The 19,248-nt window shown below is 40.9% G+C and overlaps 1 protein-coding gene across 7 annotated transcripts in view; it reads left to right on the forward strand.

Annotated features, from left to right (window-relative positions):
* syngap1a (synaptic Ras GTPase activating protein 1a) overlaps positions 1-19,248 on the forward strand; it is a 151,399-nt gene that overhangs the window by 84,596 nt on the left and 47,555 nt on the right. For 6 of the 7 annotated variants that reach the window (XR_011978213.1, XR_011978212.1, XM_072667387.1 and 3 more), the window contains one exon: positions 11,574-11,668. Coding sequence is in view for 4 of the 7 variants with exons in the window: in XM_072667387.1 (XP_072523488.1) it covers positions 11,574-11,668 (95 nt within the window). In the remaining 3 variants the exon portion in view is untranslated. Of the gene's footprint in view, positions 1-11,573; positions 11,669-15,734; positions 15,804-19,248 lie in introns of those variants that run through there. The other variant, XM_072667428.1, reaches the window with a different exon arrangement.

The following is a 19,248-nucleotide window of genomic DNA, read 5'->3' on the forward strand; positions in this document are numbered from 1 at the left end:
CTTGGATGTATGAGATTTGTGTTTCCCCAAATGATCCTAGAGAGTCCACATTGACACATGATAGTCAATATATTAATGTCAGCCTTACACCTGATATTAAATATGTTTAAAATGACTAAAAAAGTCACTTTAAGGGCTTAGAAATGCTGTTGTCTATTACCACGTTTTGTTATTTTGACCACTAGTACTGAGGAACCTCTGGGTTTAATGAATTAAAAGCCCTATATGAGCTGCATTAACTTTATCTGGGGAGGTTCTGTAATCTAGTGATTACTGGCAAGATCTGTGATTTTAATCCAGCATGAATCTGCAATGTCTGTTCACGTTCCAGAGCTAATTATCTCCTAAAATTTGTCAAACCTGGAGCGCCTTCAGAGATGGCAGATAATAGTCGTTATCTCAGGGTACATCTCTTATTGGGTGAGCAGAACATAAGGCTGACCGCTAAAATGCAGCTGGAATTTGCACAGTTCCTTTATCTTCAAGGTCAACACAGGACTTCTGAACTCTGCAACATTTCAGACGATGGCCTGATCGGAGTGAGAATGAAAATGCAATATCTTAAAGTAGATTTAGTGAGGCATTTGGTACCTTTGCTGGGCGGCATTTGGTAAATTGAATGAGACCACTGTCCTAATGCTATTTCGAAGCACTGGAAGTTAGTCTTTGTTGTTTATAGACAGTTTGGATCCAATTAATGCCTGTCGTCAGACTTGCGTGAACATCCAGGCTTTGACGTTTAGATCTGGGCTATTTTGAGGTAATTTGGGGAAATTAAATCACTTGTAAATTACATTACCGGACCTCCTCTGGGAGAAGGAATTCACTCTGGAAGTATTATTACTTAGCTGACTTGTAAAACTATGGACCATGCAGATTCGTACGGGATTAAAGTCATGGATGTCGCCTGTAATTACTCAGATTACTGCACCTCCCCGGGTTAACCTAATTCAGGTAGAATAGAGCTTTTGACAGTTATCTGTTCAGATATATCTCACTCATCTTCTACTGTGTGATGGTGCAGGCTGTCTATGGGTGTGGATGAGTAGCAGTGCTGAGAGTGTAATGCTATAAGAGGCAGATAGGGGGCAGCATCTCTCTCACTCTATCCCTCTGCATCTCCTTCTCACCCATCTCTCTCTTGGCAGGGTCGGCATGGCTGTCCAGGTTTTTCTTTATCTCCTTTTAATTACTCAGTCTTACACAAGGGCTTTAAGCTGTTGCACTGGGCACATGTATTTGTGTGTGTGTGTGAGAGAGAGAAAGAGAGCAAGTGCTTCTAAAGCTTTATCTCTTAAAGCCAAAGGGGAAAACAAGAGAAAGACAGAGGGTGTATGCATGTGTTTGGATATGTACATATCCATACTGTGTACATAACCACACAGTATTAAAGAGCTGACAAAATAATGGAAACACCAGACAGCATATAAGAATATCGACACTGTGGGAGCAACCCCATTTATTTTACCATGCTCTAAAGCACCAGTTGTTCTTTACACTGTCACATTTCATGATGAATGGACCAATAGAAAGACTCCACAATGACTTGAGCGAAAATCTTTATGATTGACTTCCATTGAAAGTTAAGAAGGCGTTTTCTCTTCTCCTGTAAAGTCGCCGTTTCGGAGGTACAAGGTTTTCTTCTGCGAGTGACAATATCCAATTTAAAGCAGCAGTCACACCGTCTTAGAAACAGCTGCGGTTCTTCTCTGAAACGCTCTCCTGCACATTCTGAACAGCGACCAGTGGGGAATTGGGAATTGAACCATCCGTCAGGAAGAATACAGCAACTATCATACACAACAGTTGGTAACACAGTGTGGGCTGAAGGCTTCCTCTGGCTTCCTCAGACGAAAAGCTCATCCAGCTGTAGAAGAAAAAAAAAAAGAAAAGAAAACGAAAACGACCAAAAGGCCACTGACTCATCCCACCATATCGCTTTCTTCCCCAGCTTCAAACTCTACAATTTCGTGCTCATTACACAAGACGGATTTGTGAATTATTTTGCGAAGGTTAGGAGAGCTTTCCAAACCGAAAAACCTGTCATTAGCTCGGTGGAGCTAATGATCTTGTCGTATTCAAGACAGCAAGAGTGTGAGCTGAGCTCTGACTGGAGCTGAATGACACTATGAACAAGCAGATGTATGTGGCATGATCCACTCGGTCTGACAATGACGGGAGAACACTCGCAGGGGATGGACCAAAGCGAGGAGTTTATTGATAACAATGAACCATAAACAAAACAGAAATGCAGCAACAATTATGAGGGATAAGGAAGAACTAAACACAACTGTGACAAACCATACTGGGCAAAAGAACACACCTGGGGCTGGTGAGGCACTAGGACAGTGCTAGCTGCCGGGGCTGAGCCAATACCGCTACTCCGAAACATAACCTTCCAAGCCGAGTCTGGGAAAGCTATGAACTAGGACATATAGAGTAGCGCTAGTCAGGCGCGTTGAACTTACAAGACTTGAGGGCGTGAGGAGTCAGCCACCAAACCTAGATGACTGATCCAGTCCAACAGTGAGGAGAGCTACCTGCTGAAACGAGCTGGAGAGTCGCTCACTCCCGGAGCTCCTGGACCCAAGCTCGCTGAACCTATGAAGCTTGGCAAGAGATCGCTGCAGACCTGCAGTAGCTCCCTAATGGACCCTGAGACAAGAACTGCCTAGCTAGTTAGCATTCCCTGCTAAGCTAGCTAGGTTGAAAGAGTCCTCTGTATGAGGATGGACTCTACAGACTAGACCAGTGAATCCTGAGTCTCTACCGTTAACTGAATAACATGCATGCAGTGCACTAAGAGTAATTCTCGGCAACCGGCAGCTGACACTAGCCCTACTTAAATACACCAGCCCACAGGTGTAACACCAAACAAAGAATAGTCACATGACAAACATAACCAGAATCCTAGACTTTAGCTTATTCCCATATGGAGCTAATTATCATTCTAGCAATGACAGTGGACTCAGAAAAACAGTGCACTCAGAAAGGTGATTTAAGGAAAGAACGATGGTTGGTGCTCTACCCAATACTTTTAGGATGAGTTGGAGAAATGGGAATATGGTATAGTGGTAATCATCCAACATCCTGACCTCACTAATGCTTCTGTTGCTGAATGCAGTCAAATCCTCAGAGCAATGCTGCAAAATCTAATAGAAAGTCTTCCCTGGACAGTAGAGACAGTTTCTCCAACTGAAGCAGAATAAACTCTTTTTTTTAATACCTTTGATTTCAGAGGAAACAATGAATAAGCAGGTGTCCCAATACTTTTGTCCATATTGTGTATTTAGCCTGCAGCGCAGTCTTAAAAATAGAGGTGCTAGAATTAGTTCTTTGAACGATTCCATAAAGAACGTTTTGGCTAAACAGACATGGGTGTGGGGAACCTTTTACAGGTGGAAAGAAGTGGACGTAAGGGCTTTTCTCCCATTTAAAGGTTCTTTGCACTCACTTATCTTTTTAAAACATCTTCTTTGTGGAAACAAAAATGGTTCTTCTATGGCATTTCTCAAAGAACCCGTTCTAGTACCTTTATTTTTAAGAGTGCAGTTTAGCTCCGCCCATTTGCGCCGAAGTTATAAGAAGTGTTTCAGACTGAACAGCTTTTTGAATGAGGCCTGTTACAGGCCAGCCAATCAGAACAGAGCTCGTTTATGTTATATCAAAGTAACAAAAACAGCTTGTTTAATTCTTAGAAATAAGGAATATGGGTTCTTTAAGGAAGTGTTTTTATAAAGTACAGTAATTTCTATATTTCCAAACGTTCCTAAAATCAAAAGTAGCTGAAGACATTTATCAGAAGGGGTGTCCACAAACATATGGACACGTAGTGTAATTTTGTGCAACTGTATTGTACATAATTCACTCCATGGGTGTAAATTAATAGGGAGTTTGCCCCCTTTGCTGCTTTTCTGATAAGGCTTATACTAGATGCTGGAACATTGCTGTGAGGAAGATTTGATTGAATGAGAGCATCGGTGAGGTCAGGTACAGATGTTGGATGATTAGTTCTGGCTCTCCAACTCATCCTACTCAAAGGTATTGGGTGGAGTGCTGAGGGGCTTATGCCCTTTTGACTCATACTCTGCATTTTTTCTGGTCAATGCATTTCTATGGAGATTATATAACAAGACAAGACACGACAACCATATTCAGCATTGGTGTCGGACACAGATGTGATTTGGCCTCCCCATTTAACCCATCGGTGCAGTGAACACACACATACACACTAATAAGCAAACACACACAGTGACAGTGAGCACACATGCCCGGAGCAGTGGGCAGCCATCACTGCGGCGCCTAGGGAGCAGAGAGGGTGAAGGGCCTTGCTTAAGGGCCCAACAGTGGCAGCTTGCCGAGCCCGGGTATCGAAGCCACAACCCTGTCATCAATAACCCGGTGCAATGGGTGCTCCTAAATATGAATTAATTAACTAATTAAAAGGGGCATCTGGAGACTTTTGGACTTGGCCATACAATATGCTGAACACACATTAGTGAACCTCGATGTGACCAAAAGTGTGTATGTTAATAGGATCATGCTCAAGGCTCATCTGTGATTGGTCAGGATGCTCTCAGCCCACACTAAAACAAAGAGTTGTCCAGAGGCTCGTTTGCATATTGCGAAGGCAGATGTGATGGTAATGATTAATGACCGATCTATTGTGCAGCTCCAGTTCAGATGGCTTCTGGCTGTTTCTCAAACTGCCCCATATTTAAGTGTCCAGCTGTCCCATCACTTTCAGCCACTGCTCCTCTTTCCTGAGGCGCTTTTTCCTTTTTTGGAATATGCCGTCATGTTTTTTTGACATTGTCTCCCCTGACACAGTAAACGTGCTCTGCAATCTGTCTGAATGCTCACCTTTAGTTTTAGCACTGAAACTGAAACACACTGTTCTGTACAGGACATGAAGACTGTGAGCTACGTAAACAGTATCCGTCCCTAAATCAGCACAAAAAGGGCTCCTCTCCCACATTTACATGAGGACACTATATAGACAAAAGTATTGGGACACCTATTCATTTATAGTTTGTTCCAAAATCAAGGGTATTATGCATGTAAAGGCAATGCTTTCAACTAGATTTAGAGCATTGCTGTGAGGATTTGTTTGCATTCAGCAACAAGAGCATCAGTAAGGATGTTGGCAGATCACCACCCCACCCCATCCCCAACTTATCCCAATGAGTTCAATGCTGAGGAGCTTTATACCCCTTTAGCCCACGCCTGGCATTAGGCACAGTGCCAAAAGGTTCATTTTTATCTGCTCCAGAGAGTCCTATTCTAATGGCATTACTTCTCTACAGGGATGAGGCAAGCTGTGTGTGTGCATTTGCACATCTGTGTCAGCAATAGGTGCAACCAAAAAAGTAGCTGAAGCCATTTATCAGAAGGGGTGTCCACAGACATTTGGACATACAGTGTAAGTTTGTGCAGCTGTACATAATTTACTCTATAGTGTAAATCACTGACTTTGTAATTGAAGTCGATTATGATTTTTTATAGGAAGCAATTCAAAGCTTTTTCCCTACAATTTGATTCAGTTTGATTCCTTTAATATGATTCACCATATTAAAGGAATCTAATTGAATAATATTAAAGGAATCAAACTGAATCAAAATGTGGGGAAAAAGCACTTAATTGCTTCCTATAATATAACTCAGTTTGATTTCTTTTTATATGATTCACCATATTAAAGGAATCAAACTGAATAATATGAATCATATTGATTCACAAAATAAACAATAAAAACAAACATATATTTAATTACAATATGTAAAGCCCAATTTATTAGGAACACCTCACACTCCTGTCCACTCCTTCATGCGGTTGTCTAATAAGCCAGTAACAGCTGCAGTGCAGCAATGCATACAATCCTGTGGATTTGGATCAGCAGCTTCAGGTGATCATTGCACTTTTGCCCCATGTCTGGCTGGTAGATAATAGATAATAAGTAAGTGTGTAGGTGCCTAATAAGTTGTCAGTGACTTCATAAATAAATGAGTTGGACCATAATCAGACTAGTCAATTCATATTTGAATCCACCTGCCCACAGCATTTGGGGGACTTCTGTGTTAGTTTGTCACCCTTTACTTAATCTCCTGTACAGTAGAAACGTGTGACATAAATGCTATGAAGCCGATGCTTTCCTAGCCCTGCTTTGAGCTTAAAAGCATACATTTTACTAATACTGTTAAAAGGTTTTCTCCCAATTTGTTACAGCCAATAACCAATTTAGCCACCTTTTTATAGCTTTTCTAACATTAGCAATGCTCCCGACTCTAGGAGGGTAAGGACTTAACACCTGTCTCCTCTGATACATGCAAAGCCAGCCACCGCCTCTTTTCCAACTGCCACCGATGTGGCATTGTCAAGCAGCCGTCACGCTTGGAGGAAAGTGCCAGGTCCCCAGCTCCACCGCACGAGCCAACATGTGCTGGCCAACATGGCTTTGGGATTGATGAGGGGAGGGCTCTGAGTGGTCCAGTGGACTAAGGCACTTCCACTATGATCCGATGATCTCTGGTTACCTAGCAATGCTGCATCAGAGGCAGTTTGTTGGCTTCACATGTGTCGGATGAGACTAGATGTGCTAGTGATGGGGGGAGTTCACATGATTGGGGATTTGGCCTTCCAAATTGGGTGAAAAAGGGTGATTAGGGGAGAATCAGGGCCATCTACTCACTTGGGATGGTGATTGCAAAGCAGCATAGCTACAGGATTTGAACTTGGACTTGACCCCTGGTGAATTTTACTTATATTTGATAATAACTATTTAAAATGTATCCAGTTTAATTCTAAATTTAAATCACACTGCATCAGTTCAGTTCAATTTTGAATTATTATTTTATCCTTAAATGCCCTGAATTTCAGCTACATACATTTTCACAGCCATAGTTCTTGTAGCATTTTGTAAAAACAAGTGATGTGTCCAGCAAAAGCCATTTTATACAGATAAAGGACACTTTCGCTCTTCCTATTCTGGCTAGTAATCCCTAAGAGGATGAAAATTCAGCACTCAGGCATCTGTGACTCTGTCACAGTTGTTGATAAAATAAAAGATTTTGCCTTCCGTTCTGTAGCGATGGGTGGCCCCCTTCTAAATGTTGCCGCTCCTTCGGGTTGCCATGGTGATGTACGAAGCAGAAAAGTCTCTCAGTCACTAAGCTCCACCTTCAAACACATTTTTTAGAAATTTACTGAAAGGTCAGGACAGCAGCTGATTTTGAGGATGGACGTACTCCTTATTGTGAAGCTGTTTTGGCCTTGTTGCTTTTAATCAGGCTAAAGGAATTACACCCGACACCAGAGCTTTAGAAGGTGCCTCTCTGCACTCATCAGGCCCACAATCAGGCCCTGCACTTAGAGCCGTATGTGAATTTTAGAGGGGCGTAAAATCTCATGCCCTTTCCTTCAGCTCCCAGGGTCAGCGCAGAGTGCACTTTTAAACCCTCACGCCAGCTCTGATAGGTGTGTGTTAGCGCTGAATAGTGCTGAAACACTCTTAGTTTTCAATCTTTCACTCCAGCAATTTTCTGACCTCAGCGTTTATGCTTTAAAGTACAAGGTTTTCTACATGTAGTCAGTTTATTTCGATTCTATGGCATCTTTGCGTTCCTCAGTGTTGCTCTTTGCTTTTACCCTCAATGCAAAACGTCAGGAACTAAAACCTTGAGCTTCTTAAAGCTGAAAATAACAATAATGCGGATGACTATGATGATGACGGCGGCGATGGAATTCACTGGTTTAGAGATGATTCAGCTCTCATTGGAAACCCAACCACGAGGTCTTTAGATTAAGACTGGGAGTCAGCGCTGGAAAGCATGAACGTCAGCGGGCGTCCACCTGAAGGCATCTCATCCATGATTTCATATGGAAATAGTAACCAAGCTGATAACTGTGTAACACGAAACCCCAGCAGCAGCAGCCCACATATCAATCATAGTGAGAAGGATCGTCAGGGATTGAGGGAGGCGTTAGGGGAAGGAAAATCAGCCTAAAACACAAAACAATTCCAGCAGTGTGTGTGTGCGAAGTGTGTGACTCATATTTCCTACCCTGTACTGGTGTATTCTTCTCCTATATGAGTCAGTGTGGCTTGCGTTGACATATAGACATATGGATTTCTTTCTCTGTCTTGCTATATATATCATCATGGACATGAATGTCATGGCAATATAGGGCGTTCAGTGATTCCTTTGAACCTCCTGTACTGATTTTCTGAATTTAACATGGGGTCAAAAGTAGACATACAGGGTCCAAAATATACATACGCCCACTTAGATTATGAATTCAGAGGCGCTGAAAGTACCATGATGTCATTTAACTTACCAAGGCCAAGTCTTCTTAACTTCCTGCTAGTGATCATGATGGACTACAGCTGGTAGCTTGTCTATACCCACAAAAAATGGTTTGTTTGACAGCGCTAATTAAACTGACCAAGGAGTCCAAAGAGCTCAGTTCAGATCTGAGAAGTATGATCACAGTTCAGGAATGTCTCTTGGAGTGATTTTTAAGGAACTGCAGATTCCAAGAGCATCAGTTCAAACATTTCTTAGGAACTGCCAATGTCTGGATGACGACCAAACTGTTATCTTCAGCTCAGAGGAAATTGGTTTGGATGGTCAGGAACATCCCAAGAACCAGCAATGTTCCAAGGCACAGGCCTGTCATCAAGTGGACATTGCTGGAACACCAGTGTAACTGTCTACAGTTATCAAGCTTAACATTGCCATTGGACCACCATGGAGAGGCTGTTGTCCACACAGACAAAGAAAAAGCCTTCTGGATGAAAGTTATATGGTCAGATAAGACAGATTAAGTAGTTTGGCCACAATGATTAGTGTTGTCAGTAAGTAAAGGTAAGGCCTTCTACCCCAATAACACTCTACCAATTGTTAAGCATGGTGGTGGTACTCGTTTTGTTGCCAGTGGAGCAACGTGGCTGCAATAATGAAGACTGAGTACTATCTCAGAATTCTTCAGCATAACCAGTGGCAAGCAGGCTAACAAAACCCCAACCTCAAGGCAACTGTAATGGCTCAGAAAATGTAACAGATAGTTTCCCATTAGGCACGTTGGTTGACTGGTTATGTTGCGTTGGAAAAATGAGGGGCTTGGCACGTCTGAGGGACCGCCCTCAACAGTGTCAGGGGAGAGGGAGTATGTATGGGTTGAATAATTGGCGGTCCAAATTGGGGAGAAAATGGGTGAAAAATTGAATAAAATTCTGAATAAGATAAAAATAAATAAATGTGGACGAGATCTGTCTCTGACCACCACTGAATGTGGTTTGAGTGATCCGATCACTGACTCAAGGAAAGGATTAATGTAATCTGATTACGAAAAATCTGTTAGTTCATGCTTAGCATGAAATTTTGAAAAGTTTAAAAATCAGCCGGCAGTTACATATTTAGTCAAAAAGTGAGAAAATGAATATGTAAATATTTGGGAGTTCCACTTTTATTTTAGGTTTATACCAAAATCAGCCTGCCTTTTTTTACAGGATCATTTTTGACTTCTGGTGCCTTTTATCCCTCCGAAACAGGCATTGTCTGTTACTGTGTGATATATGCAAATGACTTTTGTTCTGATTGGCTGACCTGTATTGTCCTTTATTTAAGTAGCAGTTGATGCTACTGTAAGCTTTGCTGCTGTAAATGTAAATGTTTAGAAAAATGTTAGATTCTTTTATTTTTGAAAAATTAAGATTTTTTTTTTCCATGATATGAGCCTGTAACGCTCAGTACAGTGTCAGTACACTCTTTAATAGCCTGATGTTCCTTTAAAGACCCTTTTTCATGTAGAGATTTATGTTCTGGCTTTTAGGCTGAGGGCTCTCTTCCTTCTTTTGTAGAGATCTATGAGTGTGTGTGTGTGTGTGTGTGTGTGTGTGTGTGTGTGTGTGTGTGTGTGTGTGTGTGTGTCAGAGAGCTGTTTGTGTTGCTCTTGGCTCTGTAGTTATTTTTGGTGGCTGTCACGCTGTAATTGAATGTAATATTTTAATTTGGGTGTAGTCTTTCTTAGCCTCTTTTAACAGAGCGAGCAGAATTATAGCACAACACTCAGAGAACAGACATGACAGAAAAGAGAGCAGCTGTGAAGAGAGGGCGAGAGAGGGAGAGAGAGATGGAGAGAGAGGGAGAGCGCGAGAGATAAAGAAAGAGACAGCACTGCTGGAATTATGTAAAAGAGAGGTGCGTGGGAGACAGACACAGAAAGATAGGGAGGGAGAGGGGGAGAAGACACGAGAGAGTGAGAGAGAAATGAAGATAGGGGAGTGAATGAGAGAGAGAATAAAAGAGAGAGACAGAGAGAGATACGGAGAGAGAAAATATGGATAGGAGAAAAATGAAGATATGGGTTGAATGAGAGAGAGAGAGAGAGAGAGAGAGAGAGAGAATAAAGGTGGGGAGAGATGGAAATAGTAGTGGGAGAGGAAAAGAGAGAGATAAAGATAGGAAAGTGAATGAGAGAGAAAGCAGAACGATGAGAGAGATAAGAATAGAGGGGAGAGAAAGAAAGAGATACGGAGAGAGAAATAGAAATGTGAGAGAGGAATAAAAGATACAGGAAAATCAGAGATACAGAAAGATCAGGGAGTGAATGAGAGAGAGAGAGAGAGAGAGAGAGAGAGAGAGAGATGGAGATGGAGAGAGAGAGAGAGAGAGAGAGAGAGAGAGAGAGAGAGAGAGAAATGGAGATGGAGAGAGAGAGAGATGGAGATGTAGAGAGAGAAAAATAGAGATGGAGAGAGAGAAATAGAGATGAGAGAGAGAGAGAGAGAGAGAGAAATGGAGATGGAGATGGAGATGGAGAGAGAGAGAGATGGAGATGTAGAGAGAGAAAAATAGAGATGGAGAAAGAGATGGAGATGGAGAGAGAAATAGAGAGAGAGAGAGAGAGAGAGAGAGAGAGAGAGAAATGAAGATGTAGAGAGAGAAAAATAGAGATGGAGAGAGAGAGAAATAGAGATGAGAGAGAGAGAGAGAAATGGAGATGGAGAGAGAGAGAAATGGAGATGGAGAAAGAGAGAAATAGAGATGAGAGAGAGAGAAAAATATAAATAGGAGAGAGAGAAATAGATATGGGAGAGAGAAAGAGAGAGAGAGAAAGAGAGAGAAATGGAGAGAGAGAGAAATAGAGAGAGAGAAAGAGAGAGAGAGAGAAATAGAGATGGGAGAGAGAGAGAGAAAGAGAGATAGTGAGGAGAGAGAGAGAGAGAGAGAGAGAGAGAGAGAAGGGGATGGATGGAGAGGGAAAGGTTGTGTATTTATAGCTGCTGAAATTTCTAAAAAGGTTAGCTGTGTTTCCTGAGGGAAATCTGGAGGAATAAGCAGGAATGGAGCGAGACATTTGAGGAAAAGCGACGCCACAAACCAAAAACAGTGTGTGTGTGTGTGTGTGTGTGTGTATCTTTTCAGTAGCAAAAGTCACTGCTGTTCATTTGTCCTCTGTCGCCCCTAAAGCCAAATAATTAGCCTTTCATTCTCTTTCCCTCTCTCCGTCCTCCCCACTTCCTCTCCCTCTCCCATTCTCTCTCTCTCTCTCTCTCTCTCTCTCTCTCTCCGTAGAGCACGCTCGTGCTCGCAGAAAGAGCTTTGCCACAGTGAGGCAGAGAAGCATGGAAACCCCGCCCACTGCTCCTCCCCAGACATTTCGCCAATCCGTAAGTATCCCCACCTCTACCTCCATCACCCCACCAAACCTCACTCACTGCGCCGCCCCAACCATTCCGCCAATCTATGGGTAACTGCACCTCATCACCACATTCCCAGGAACCCATCCACCATCCCCAATCCGTAACCCTTCCTCACCCTTGAGGACCACACTAAATCCGCCCTAAATCTTCTCCTGTGACATTTTGCCAGTTTTACAAACCCACCCACTGCTCTTTCGACATTCCGCTAGGCCCAAAACCCCGCCCACTGCACCCCTGACATGTTGCCAGTTTCCAAACCCCACCCATAACATTCTGACAATCCCAAATCCCAGTCACTGATCAGCACTCTTCATCAGTCCCCAAACCCCACCCGCTGCACCCCACCCACTTCCACCAGCCCCCAACACCACAGACTTTCAGTTCCCAACCCCTGCCCATTGCACCAATGACATTCATACAGATCCCAAACCCCACCCACTGCATCCCTGACATGTTACCAGTTCCCAAACCCCACCCACTGCACCCCACCCACTTCCACCAGCCCCCAGCCCCACAGACTTTCCACCAGTTCCCAAACCCTACCCACTGCACCAGTGACATTCAGACAGATCCCACACCCCACCCACTGCACCCATGACATTTTTGTTAGTCCCTAAACCCCACCCACTGCTACATAAACCCCACCCACTGCTACATCTCTTACTCTATTATTACAATAAACCCCGCCCACTGCTCCTTCAAAGACATTCCTTTAATCCATGAGTAACTGCCTCTTTACCTTCATGACCAGCCCAGACTCTGCCCACTGCTCCCAGTGCATTTCACCAGTTCCTTGTATCTCTGGATCTCTCTCGCCCTCTCTCTCTCCCTCTCTCTCTTTCTCACTCTCTCTGTCTCTCCCTCGCTCTTTTTCTTCCTCTCTCTCTCTCTCTCTCTCTCTCTCTCTCTCTCTTCCTCGCTCTCTTACTCTTTCTGTCTCTCCCTCGCTCTCTCTCTTCCTCTCTCTGTTTCTCCCTCTCTCTCCCTCGCTCTCTCTCTTCCTCTCTGTTTCTTCTTCTATCTCTGTTTCTCTTTCTCTCTGTCTTTATTTTTCTGTCTCTCTGTCTGCTTGTATCTCTTTATCTCCCTCCCTCTCTCTCTCTCTCTCTCTCTCTCTCTCCCTCTCTGTTTCTCCCTCCCTTTTCTCCCTCTCTCTCTTCCTCTCTCTGTCTCTACCTCTCTTTGTCCCTCCCTCCCTCTCTTTCTGTGTCTCTTCTTCTATTTATGTTTTTCTTTCTCTCTCTTTATTTTTCTGTCTCTCTCTGTCTCCTTATATTTATCTCTCTCTCTCTCTCTCTCTCTCTTTTTCTTTCTAGTTCTATATCTGTCTCTCTTACTCATACCATGTAATATTGTCTCAGTAGCTGAAGTATGAGATGGGTTTATGCTGTTATACTCTGTAAACCTGAGCTACAGGAAAATTGCACAGTTCTTGCATAATGATGTGGAGAGCTGGTGATGCTGAGGATGACAGTCTGATACAGACTGCTGTTATTGTTGTGAAATATGGAGCCGTTTTGTTTGTGGGTGCTTGTTTCTTATTCCTATTTTATTTTTTATTGAGGGACATTTGAGGCCTAGGTGTAATTCCCCTTTAAGTAGTTGATTAATGTTTAACCTGTCTGTCAGTTATTACTGGCTCACTGTGGGTCACATGGCTTGTCATGATATGAGATTGAACTATAGGGTCCAGTGTGTTACCAAATGCTCCAACAGCAAGGCTGCAAACACAGCACCGCACAATTTAGTGGCTCCACACCCAGTCAAACACTTTAATAAATAAGTGATGGTTTTGGCCCAAGTTCAGATCTGTTCCATTTTAGACCAGATGCGGTTGACCAGCTGTAACATGTTTGGTGTTTTTTTTTTTAGTTTTGCCCTGGAGCTGAAAGGCTAATGTAGCTACATCCATATTTACACCAGATAGCAAACTGCAATCGCCATGCACTTAAAAACAGTGTCTGTGGTGTCTGATTATTATTATTAGTTATAGTTATTAGTTATTAGCTGTGTGTAGGTACTGAAGTACTCAGTCGCCTATTTTATAAAAACTCAATGCTGGTAGTTTTTAATTTTTTATCACATGGATAATATAGAAAAAGAAAATAGTTGTTAGCTAGATGTTAAATGTTGTAGGTGATGTTAGCTAGATGTTAACTGTTGTAGGCAATGTTAGCTAGATGTTAACTATTGTAGGAAATGTTAGCTAGATGTTAACTATTGTAGGTGATGTTAGCTAGATGTTAACTGTTGTAGGCAATGTTAGCTAGATGTTAACTATTGTAGGAAATGTTAGCTAGATGTTAACTATTGTAGGTGATGTTAGCTAGATGTTAACTGTTGTAGGCAATGTTAGCTAGATGTTAACTATTGTAGGAAATGTTAGCTAGATGTTAACTATTGTAGGTGATGTTAGCTAGATGTTAACTGTTGTAGGCAATGTTAGCTAGATGTTAACTATTGAAGGAATGTTAGCTAGATGTTAAATGTTGTAGGAAATGTTAGCTAGATGTTAACTATTGTTGGAAATGTTAGCTAGATGTTAACTATTGTAGGAAATGTTAGCTAGATGTTAACTATTGTAGGTAATGTTAGCTAGATGTTAACTATTGTAGGAAATGTTAGCTAGATGTTAAATGTTGTAGGAAATGTTAGCTAGATGTTAATTATTGTAGGAAATGTTAGCTAGATGTTAACTATTGTAGGTGATGTTAGCTAGATGTTAACTGTTGTAGGAAATGTTAGCTAGATGTTAACTATTGTAGGAAATGTTAGCTAGATGTTAACTATTGTAAAAAATGTTAGCTAGATGTTAACTATTGTAGGTGATGTTAGCTAGATGTTAACTATTGTAGGTAATGTTAGCTAGATGTTAACTATTGTAGGTGATGTTAGCTAGATGTTAACTGTTGTAGGCAATGTTAGCTAGATGTTAACTATTGTAGGAAATGTTAGCTAGATGTTAAATGTTGTAGGAAATGTTAGCTAGATGTTAACTATTGTAGGTGATGTTAGCTAGATGTTAACTATTGTAAGAAATGTTAGCTAGATGTTAACTATTGTAGGTGATGTTAGCTAGATGTTAACTGTTGTAGGTAATGTTAGCTAGATGTTAACTATTGTAGGTGATGTTAGCTAGATGTTAACTGTTGTAGGCAATGTTAGCTAGATGTTAACTATTGTAGGTGATATTAGCTAGATAACTATTGTAGGAAATGTTAGCTAGATGTTAACTATTGTAGGAAATGTTAGCTAGATGTTAACTATTGTAGGAAATGTTAGCTAGATGTTAACTATTGTAGGTGATGTTAGCTAGATGTTAACTATTGTAAGAAATGTTAGCTAGATGTTAACTATTGTAGGTGATGTTAGCTAGATGTTAACTGTTGTAGGAAATGTTAGCTAGATGTTAACTGTTGTAGGTGATATTAGCTAGATAACTATTGTAGGAAATGTTAGCTAGATGTTAACTGTTGTAGGTGATATTAGCTAGATAACTATTGTAGGAAATGTTAGCTAGATGTTAACTGTTGTAGGTGATATTAGCTAGATAACTGTTGTAGGTGATGTTAGCTAGATGTTAACTATTGTAGGTGATATTAGCTAGATAACTATTGTAGGAAATGTTAGCTAGATGTTAACTATTGTAGGAAATGTTAGCTATATGTTAACTATTGTAGGAAATGTTAGCTATATGTTAACTATTGTAGGAAATGTTAGCTATGTATGTATCTAAAGATAATTTCGGATCTGAATGTTAACTGTTGTAGCTGATGGTAACTATGTTGACTATTCTAGCTGATTTTATCTGGGTCGAGATTATTTTTCAGACATTAGGCACATTGTTCTAGCCTAAGCCTATAATCACAATATCAAAATGAGGCAAAATGCACATCCCTAGTTTCTGACACTGTAACATAACGTTATCTACAAAAATGGACAAAAGTACACACAAACTTCAGGCTTCAGTACAGCTTGATGGCTACTACTACTGTTTTTAGCTATGTGATGTACTTTTGTCCATTTTTCGTAGCTCCAGTGCAAAACTAAAGAAGCAAACTTCGGACATCAAACCTGTCTTGGCTGATCGACTACATTTGAGGTAAGAGGGAAATGTGTAACTAAGATTTTTTAAATGGTTCAACCATTGCTTTACCTTGTCCATTGATTCAGCCTGGAAACTGTGCGGCAGCCCTCCAGGTAACCATTCACAATGTTTTGTACAAACTGTACTTTTAATTTTAGACTGGAGGAAGCTCTAAGTGACGGAGTGAGCGGTGTGAGATGCGTTTCTGGCGGTCTTTACTCTGCCCTCCATCTGTCTCAGTTAAAAGAACGCTCTTTAATGAGGTCACTGCTCAACTCGCCTACCAAGTTTGCTGGCTTGCTTTGGAAAGAGTTGTGCTCAGTTGACTGCGGTCAGTGTTTTCAGATGAGATAATTATAGCCAACGCTGACACAATGTTGGATTGAGGCTGCGGGAAATTAGAGGAGAGCAGGTGCTTTTAAACATGAACAACCAAACTGCAGTGCTTTCAGAGAGAGATATTGAAAAAGAGAGAGAGAGAGAGAGAGAGAGAGAGAGAGAGAGAGAGATGGAGAGAGAAAGACAGTGCAAAATAGAGAGAAAGAGAGGACAAGAGCGTAGGCAGTATCTTAGTATGAGTCACCAAGCCAGAAACAGCATCAGTGATTTGATTCTGCTACAGTGCAATCTGGTGGTCATTCGAGGTAAAACATGCCTCATTCCATATTAATGCACAGAACCACTTCAATGCCATTTACCTGAACAGCAAAAACAGCAATAAATAAGACCTGTTATCTCTAAATATGTCATTTATTAATTGACATTATTTAGATTTAAAGAAAGGTAAGGTAATATAACACAGACAGTAAATACAGTAAAAAAAAAATACATACAGAGCAATAATCTGGAGTGCTTTGAATATGCAAATATCAGAATGTTAAAAACATTAAAAAACATAAATAGTTTTAGGCTGGCCTGAAGAACTTGAATGCTCACTGATTAGGTTGGACATTAAAATTGTAGTCTAAAGATTGTAGCCTTTAGATTAAAGCTATTCTTTTATATTAAATAATTATTGTTAATGTATTAATTTATTAATAAACTGAAAATGCCTGAAATAAATAAATTGTCTAGTTAATTGTTAATTGTTTATTAACAAACATACTATTCAGCTACTAAAAAGAAAATATCAAAGATGTCTTAAGCTGTCTCAAGCTGTCTTGAAATGTCTCGAGATGACTCAAGCTTCTAGTACGGCTTGGCTTGACCCCGACATCCCTTAAGATCCACATGTGTCCAAGCTTTTTCCTGTCCTGCCACCGAAGTGGTGGAACGAACTTCCCCTGGGTGAGTCGTTCACTGTCTTCAAATGCAGACTGAAGACCCACCTCTTCAGAGAGTACTTGGGCGAAGTGTAGAGTATTATGATCTCCATATTGATTTGTGTTTAGTAGAGTCTAAACTTAGAGATATCTTAGAATTTTAGTCTATTCAAACTAGCTGAGGTTTTTCTTGAGTAAATAGTGAAGCACTTTTGTAAGTTGCTCTGGATAAGAGCGTCTGCTAAATGCTTTAAATGTAAATGTAAATGTCTCAGAAATAACCTAAACCTAAACCTATAAGAACAATGTCCCATAAAAGGCTTGTATATGGAGGACAACAAGACAAGTTTGATGGATCATCCCAAATATACACTATAAGTACAATGATCAGCATCAGACTACCGTTTGGGTTTCACATTTTATTTACACATTATGTTAGCTCTTTAGCATCTGACATTGGATAGTTAGAATTTGTATATTGACGGCTGATTTCAGTTCATTTGCACCATCACCGTTAAAACACCCTTGCTGCCTTCTGGATTTATTATTATTTAAAATTACAGTAGCGAACATATTTAATATTATTTATAAACTGTACTGTAAAGATCAGTGGTTTTAATGTGGTTTTGGGGGCTAATGTTCAGGGACTTGTTTAAAAACATTAATGAGTAGCCTGCAAAATGCTGTTCAGGCCCTCTTTAATGAAAACATAGACATGTGTACAATTGTGCTTGTTAAAAATTATTAATTTCAAAGCTAGCACCCTGCAGGCACCAAATGTCAATCTGACATCAGAAAGACGTTGGAGTTTAGTTAAAAATGAAAATTGGGTTGACATCAAAACCCAGATGTTACAGTTTGTTTGGAAATCCAAGTCATATATCCGTCAAAAAATAAACATTGGGTTGACACCAAGCTCCAGTGTTAAAGAATAGATTACGTCTTACAAACAACATATCAGTATCAAAAAGGCTTATTCATATTCAACGTTAATTACGGATATGGATACGGACGGAGCCTGCTGTCCGTACCCTGCGTTCACTTTATCCGTATTTTCCACATTTTTTGAAAGCTTATGGATATGGATGGAATGGGGCATTGTGGGGGCAGTATAGCCAACAGCTCAAGTGAAATACAAAAAAGAAACTTATGGTGACTTAGCCACACCATAGCAACCACCTGGCAATAATCCTAACTATATCCTAACCATAACTCCACTCTTCACTTACAGATTCTGGGCGTAAAAGTACACCAGAGGTCCAAAAATCTGTGTCCATACTGCCTTTAATTAGTGACTTCACCTGCACAGACAGCATGTATAATCTCCATGTTCTAGAGCACCTACACCTGAACACGCCATGCTCAATGCCAGACATGAGCGAGAGGGGTATTAGGCCCCCAAGCACGGCACTGTGTAATGGTGGAACGAAATTCATCCAATACTTTTGGGACTAATGAGGTCTGTACCTGACCATGATGTTCTTATGGCTGAATGCAACTTATGGTGGTATATATTTTTCTGGCTGTTTACAGCTGTTTACACCACTAAATACATTACCACAACCTCCTCCACTGTCACCATGTTTGTTGTTGCCAGAAACGTTTGACTCTGAACTGCCCGCTTGTGGATGTATTGCTTAACATCCATGCCAACATAAAGGACGCATACAAGTACATGAGAAGTGACGAATACAGTGTTTAAAACAGGGGTCTTTTTGTATGTATGTAAAGGGAGTATAAATGAACCTAAACATTATGTTGTTTGGCAGAAATTGGATTTTGGTCACCATACCTCCCAACTGAATGTTGGTATTTTCCGTCAGTAGGATGTTGACATGTGACATTTGGAAGATGTTGGATTTTGGTTATTTAACAATAAAATATCAACGCCAGCTGTCATCACTATTCTGTGTTAAATTGACGCTGGTATTAGATGGTCCTGACATTGATTATTGATCATCCTACGTCACAACCAACACTGAACCAGATAATGTCTATTGACGTTGGTGTCTTGGCGTGGCATATTTCCAAACCTCTGCAGGAGGTTCATCCTTTGGGAGTTATTGTGATAGTAATGTTTGTGAAGCTTGATCTTCTTGACAAGCCATCCAGGCCCAGCAGTAAGCCACATTCATTTCATTTGCACTATTTTTCTAAAGTGATTTGCTGAGTATTTCCTTTTTATGGGAGTGAGCAGT

This window comes from Salminus brasiliensis, chromosome 2 (genome assembly GCF_030463535.1).
Source record: "Salminus brasiliensis chromosome 2, fSalBra1.hap2, whole genome shotgun sequence".
NCBI classification, from domain to species: domain Eukaryota; kingdom Metazoa; phylum Chordata; class Actinopteri; order Characiformes; family Bryconidae; genus Salminus; species Salminus brasiliensis.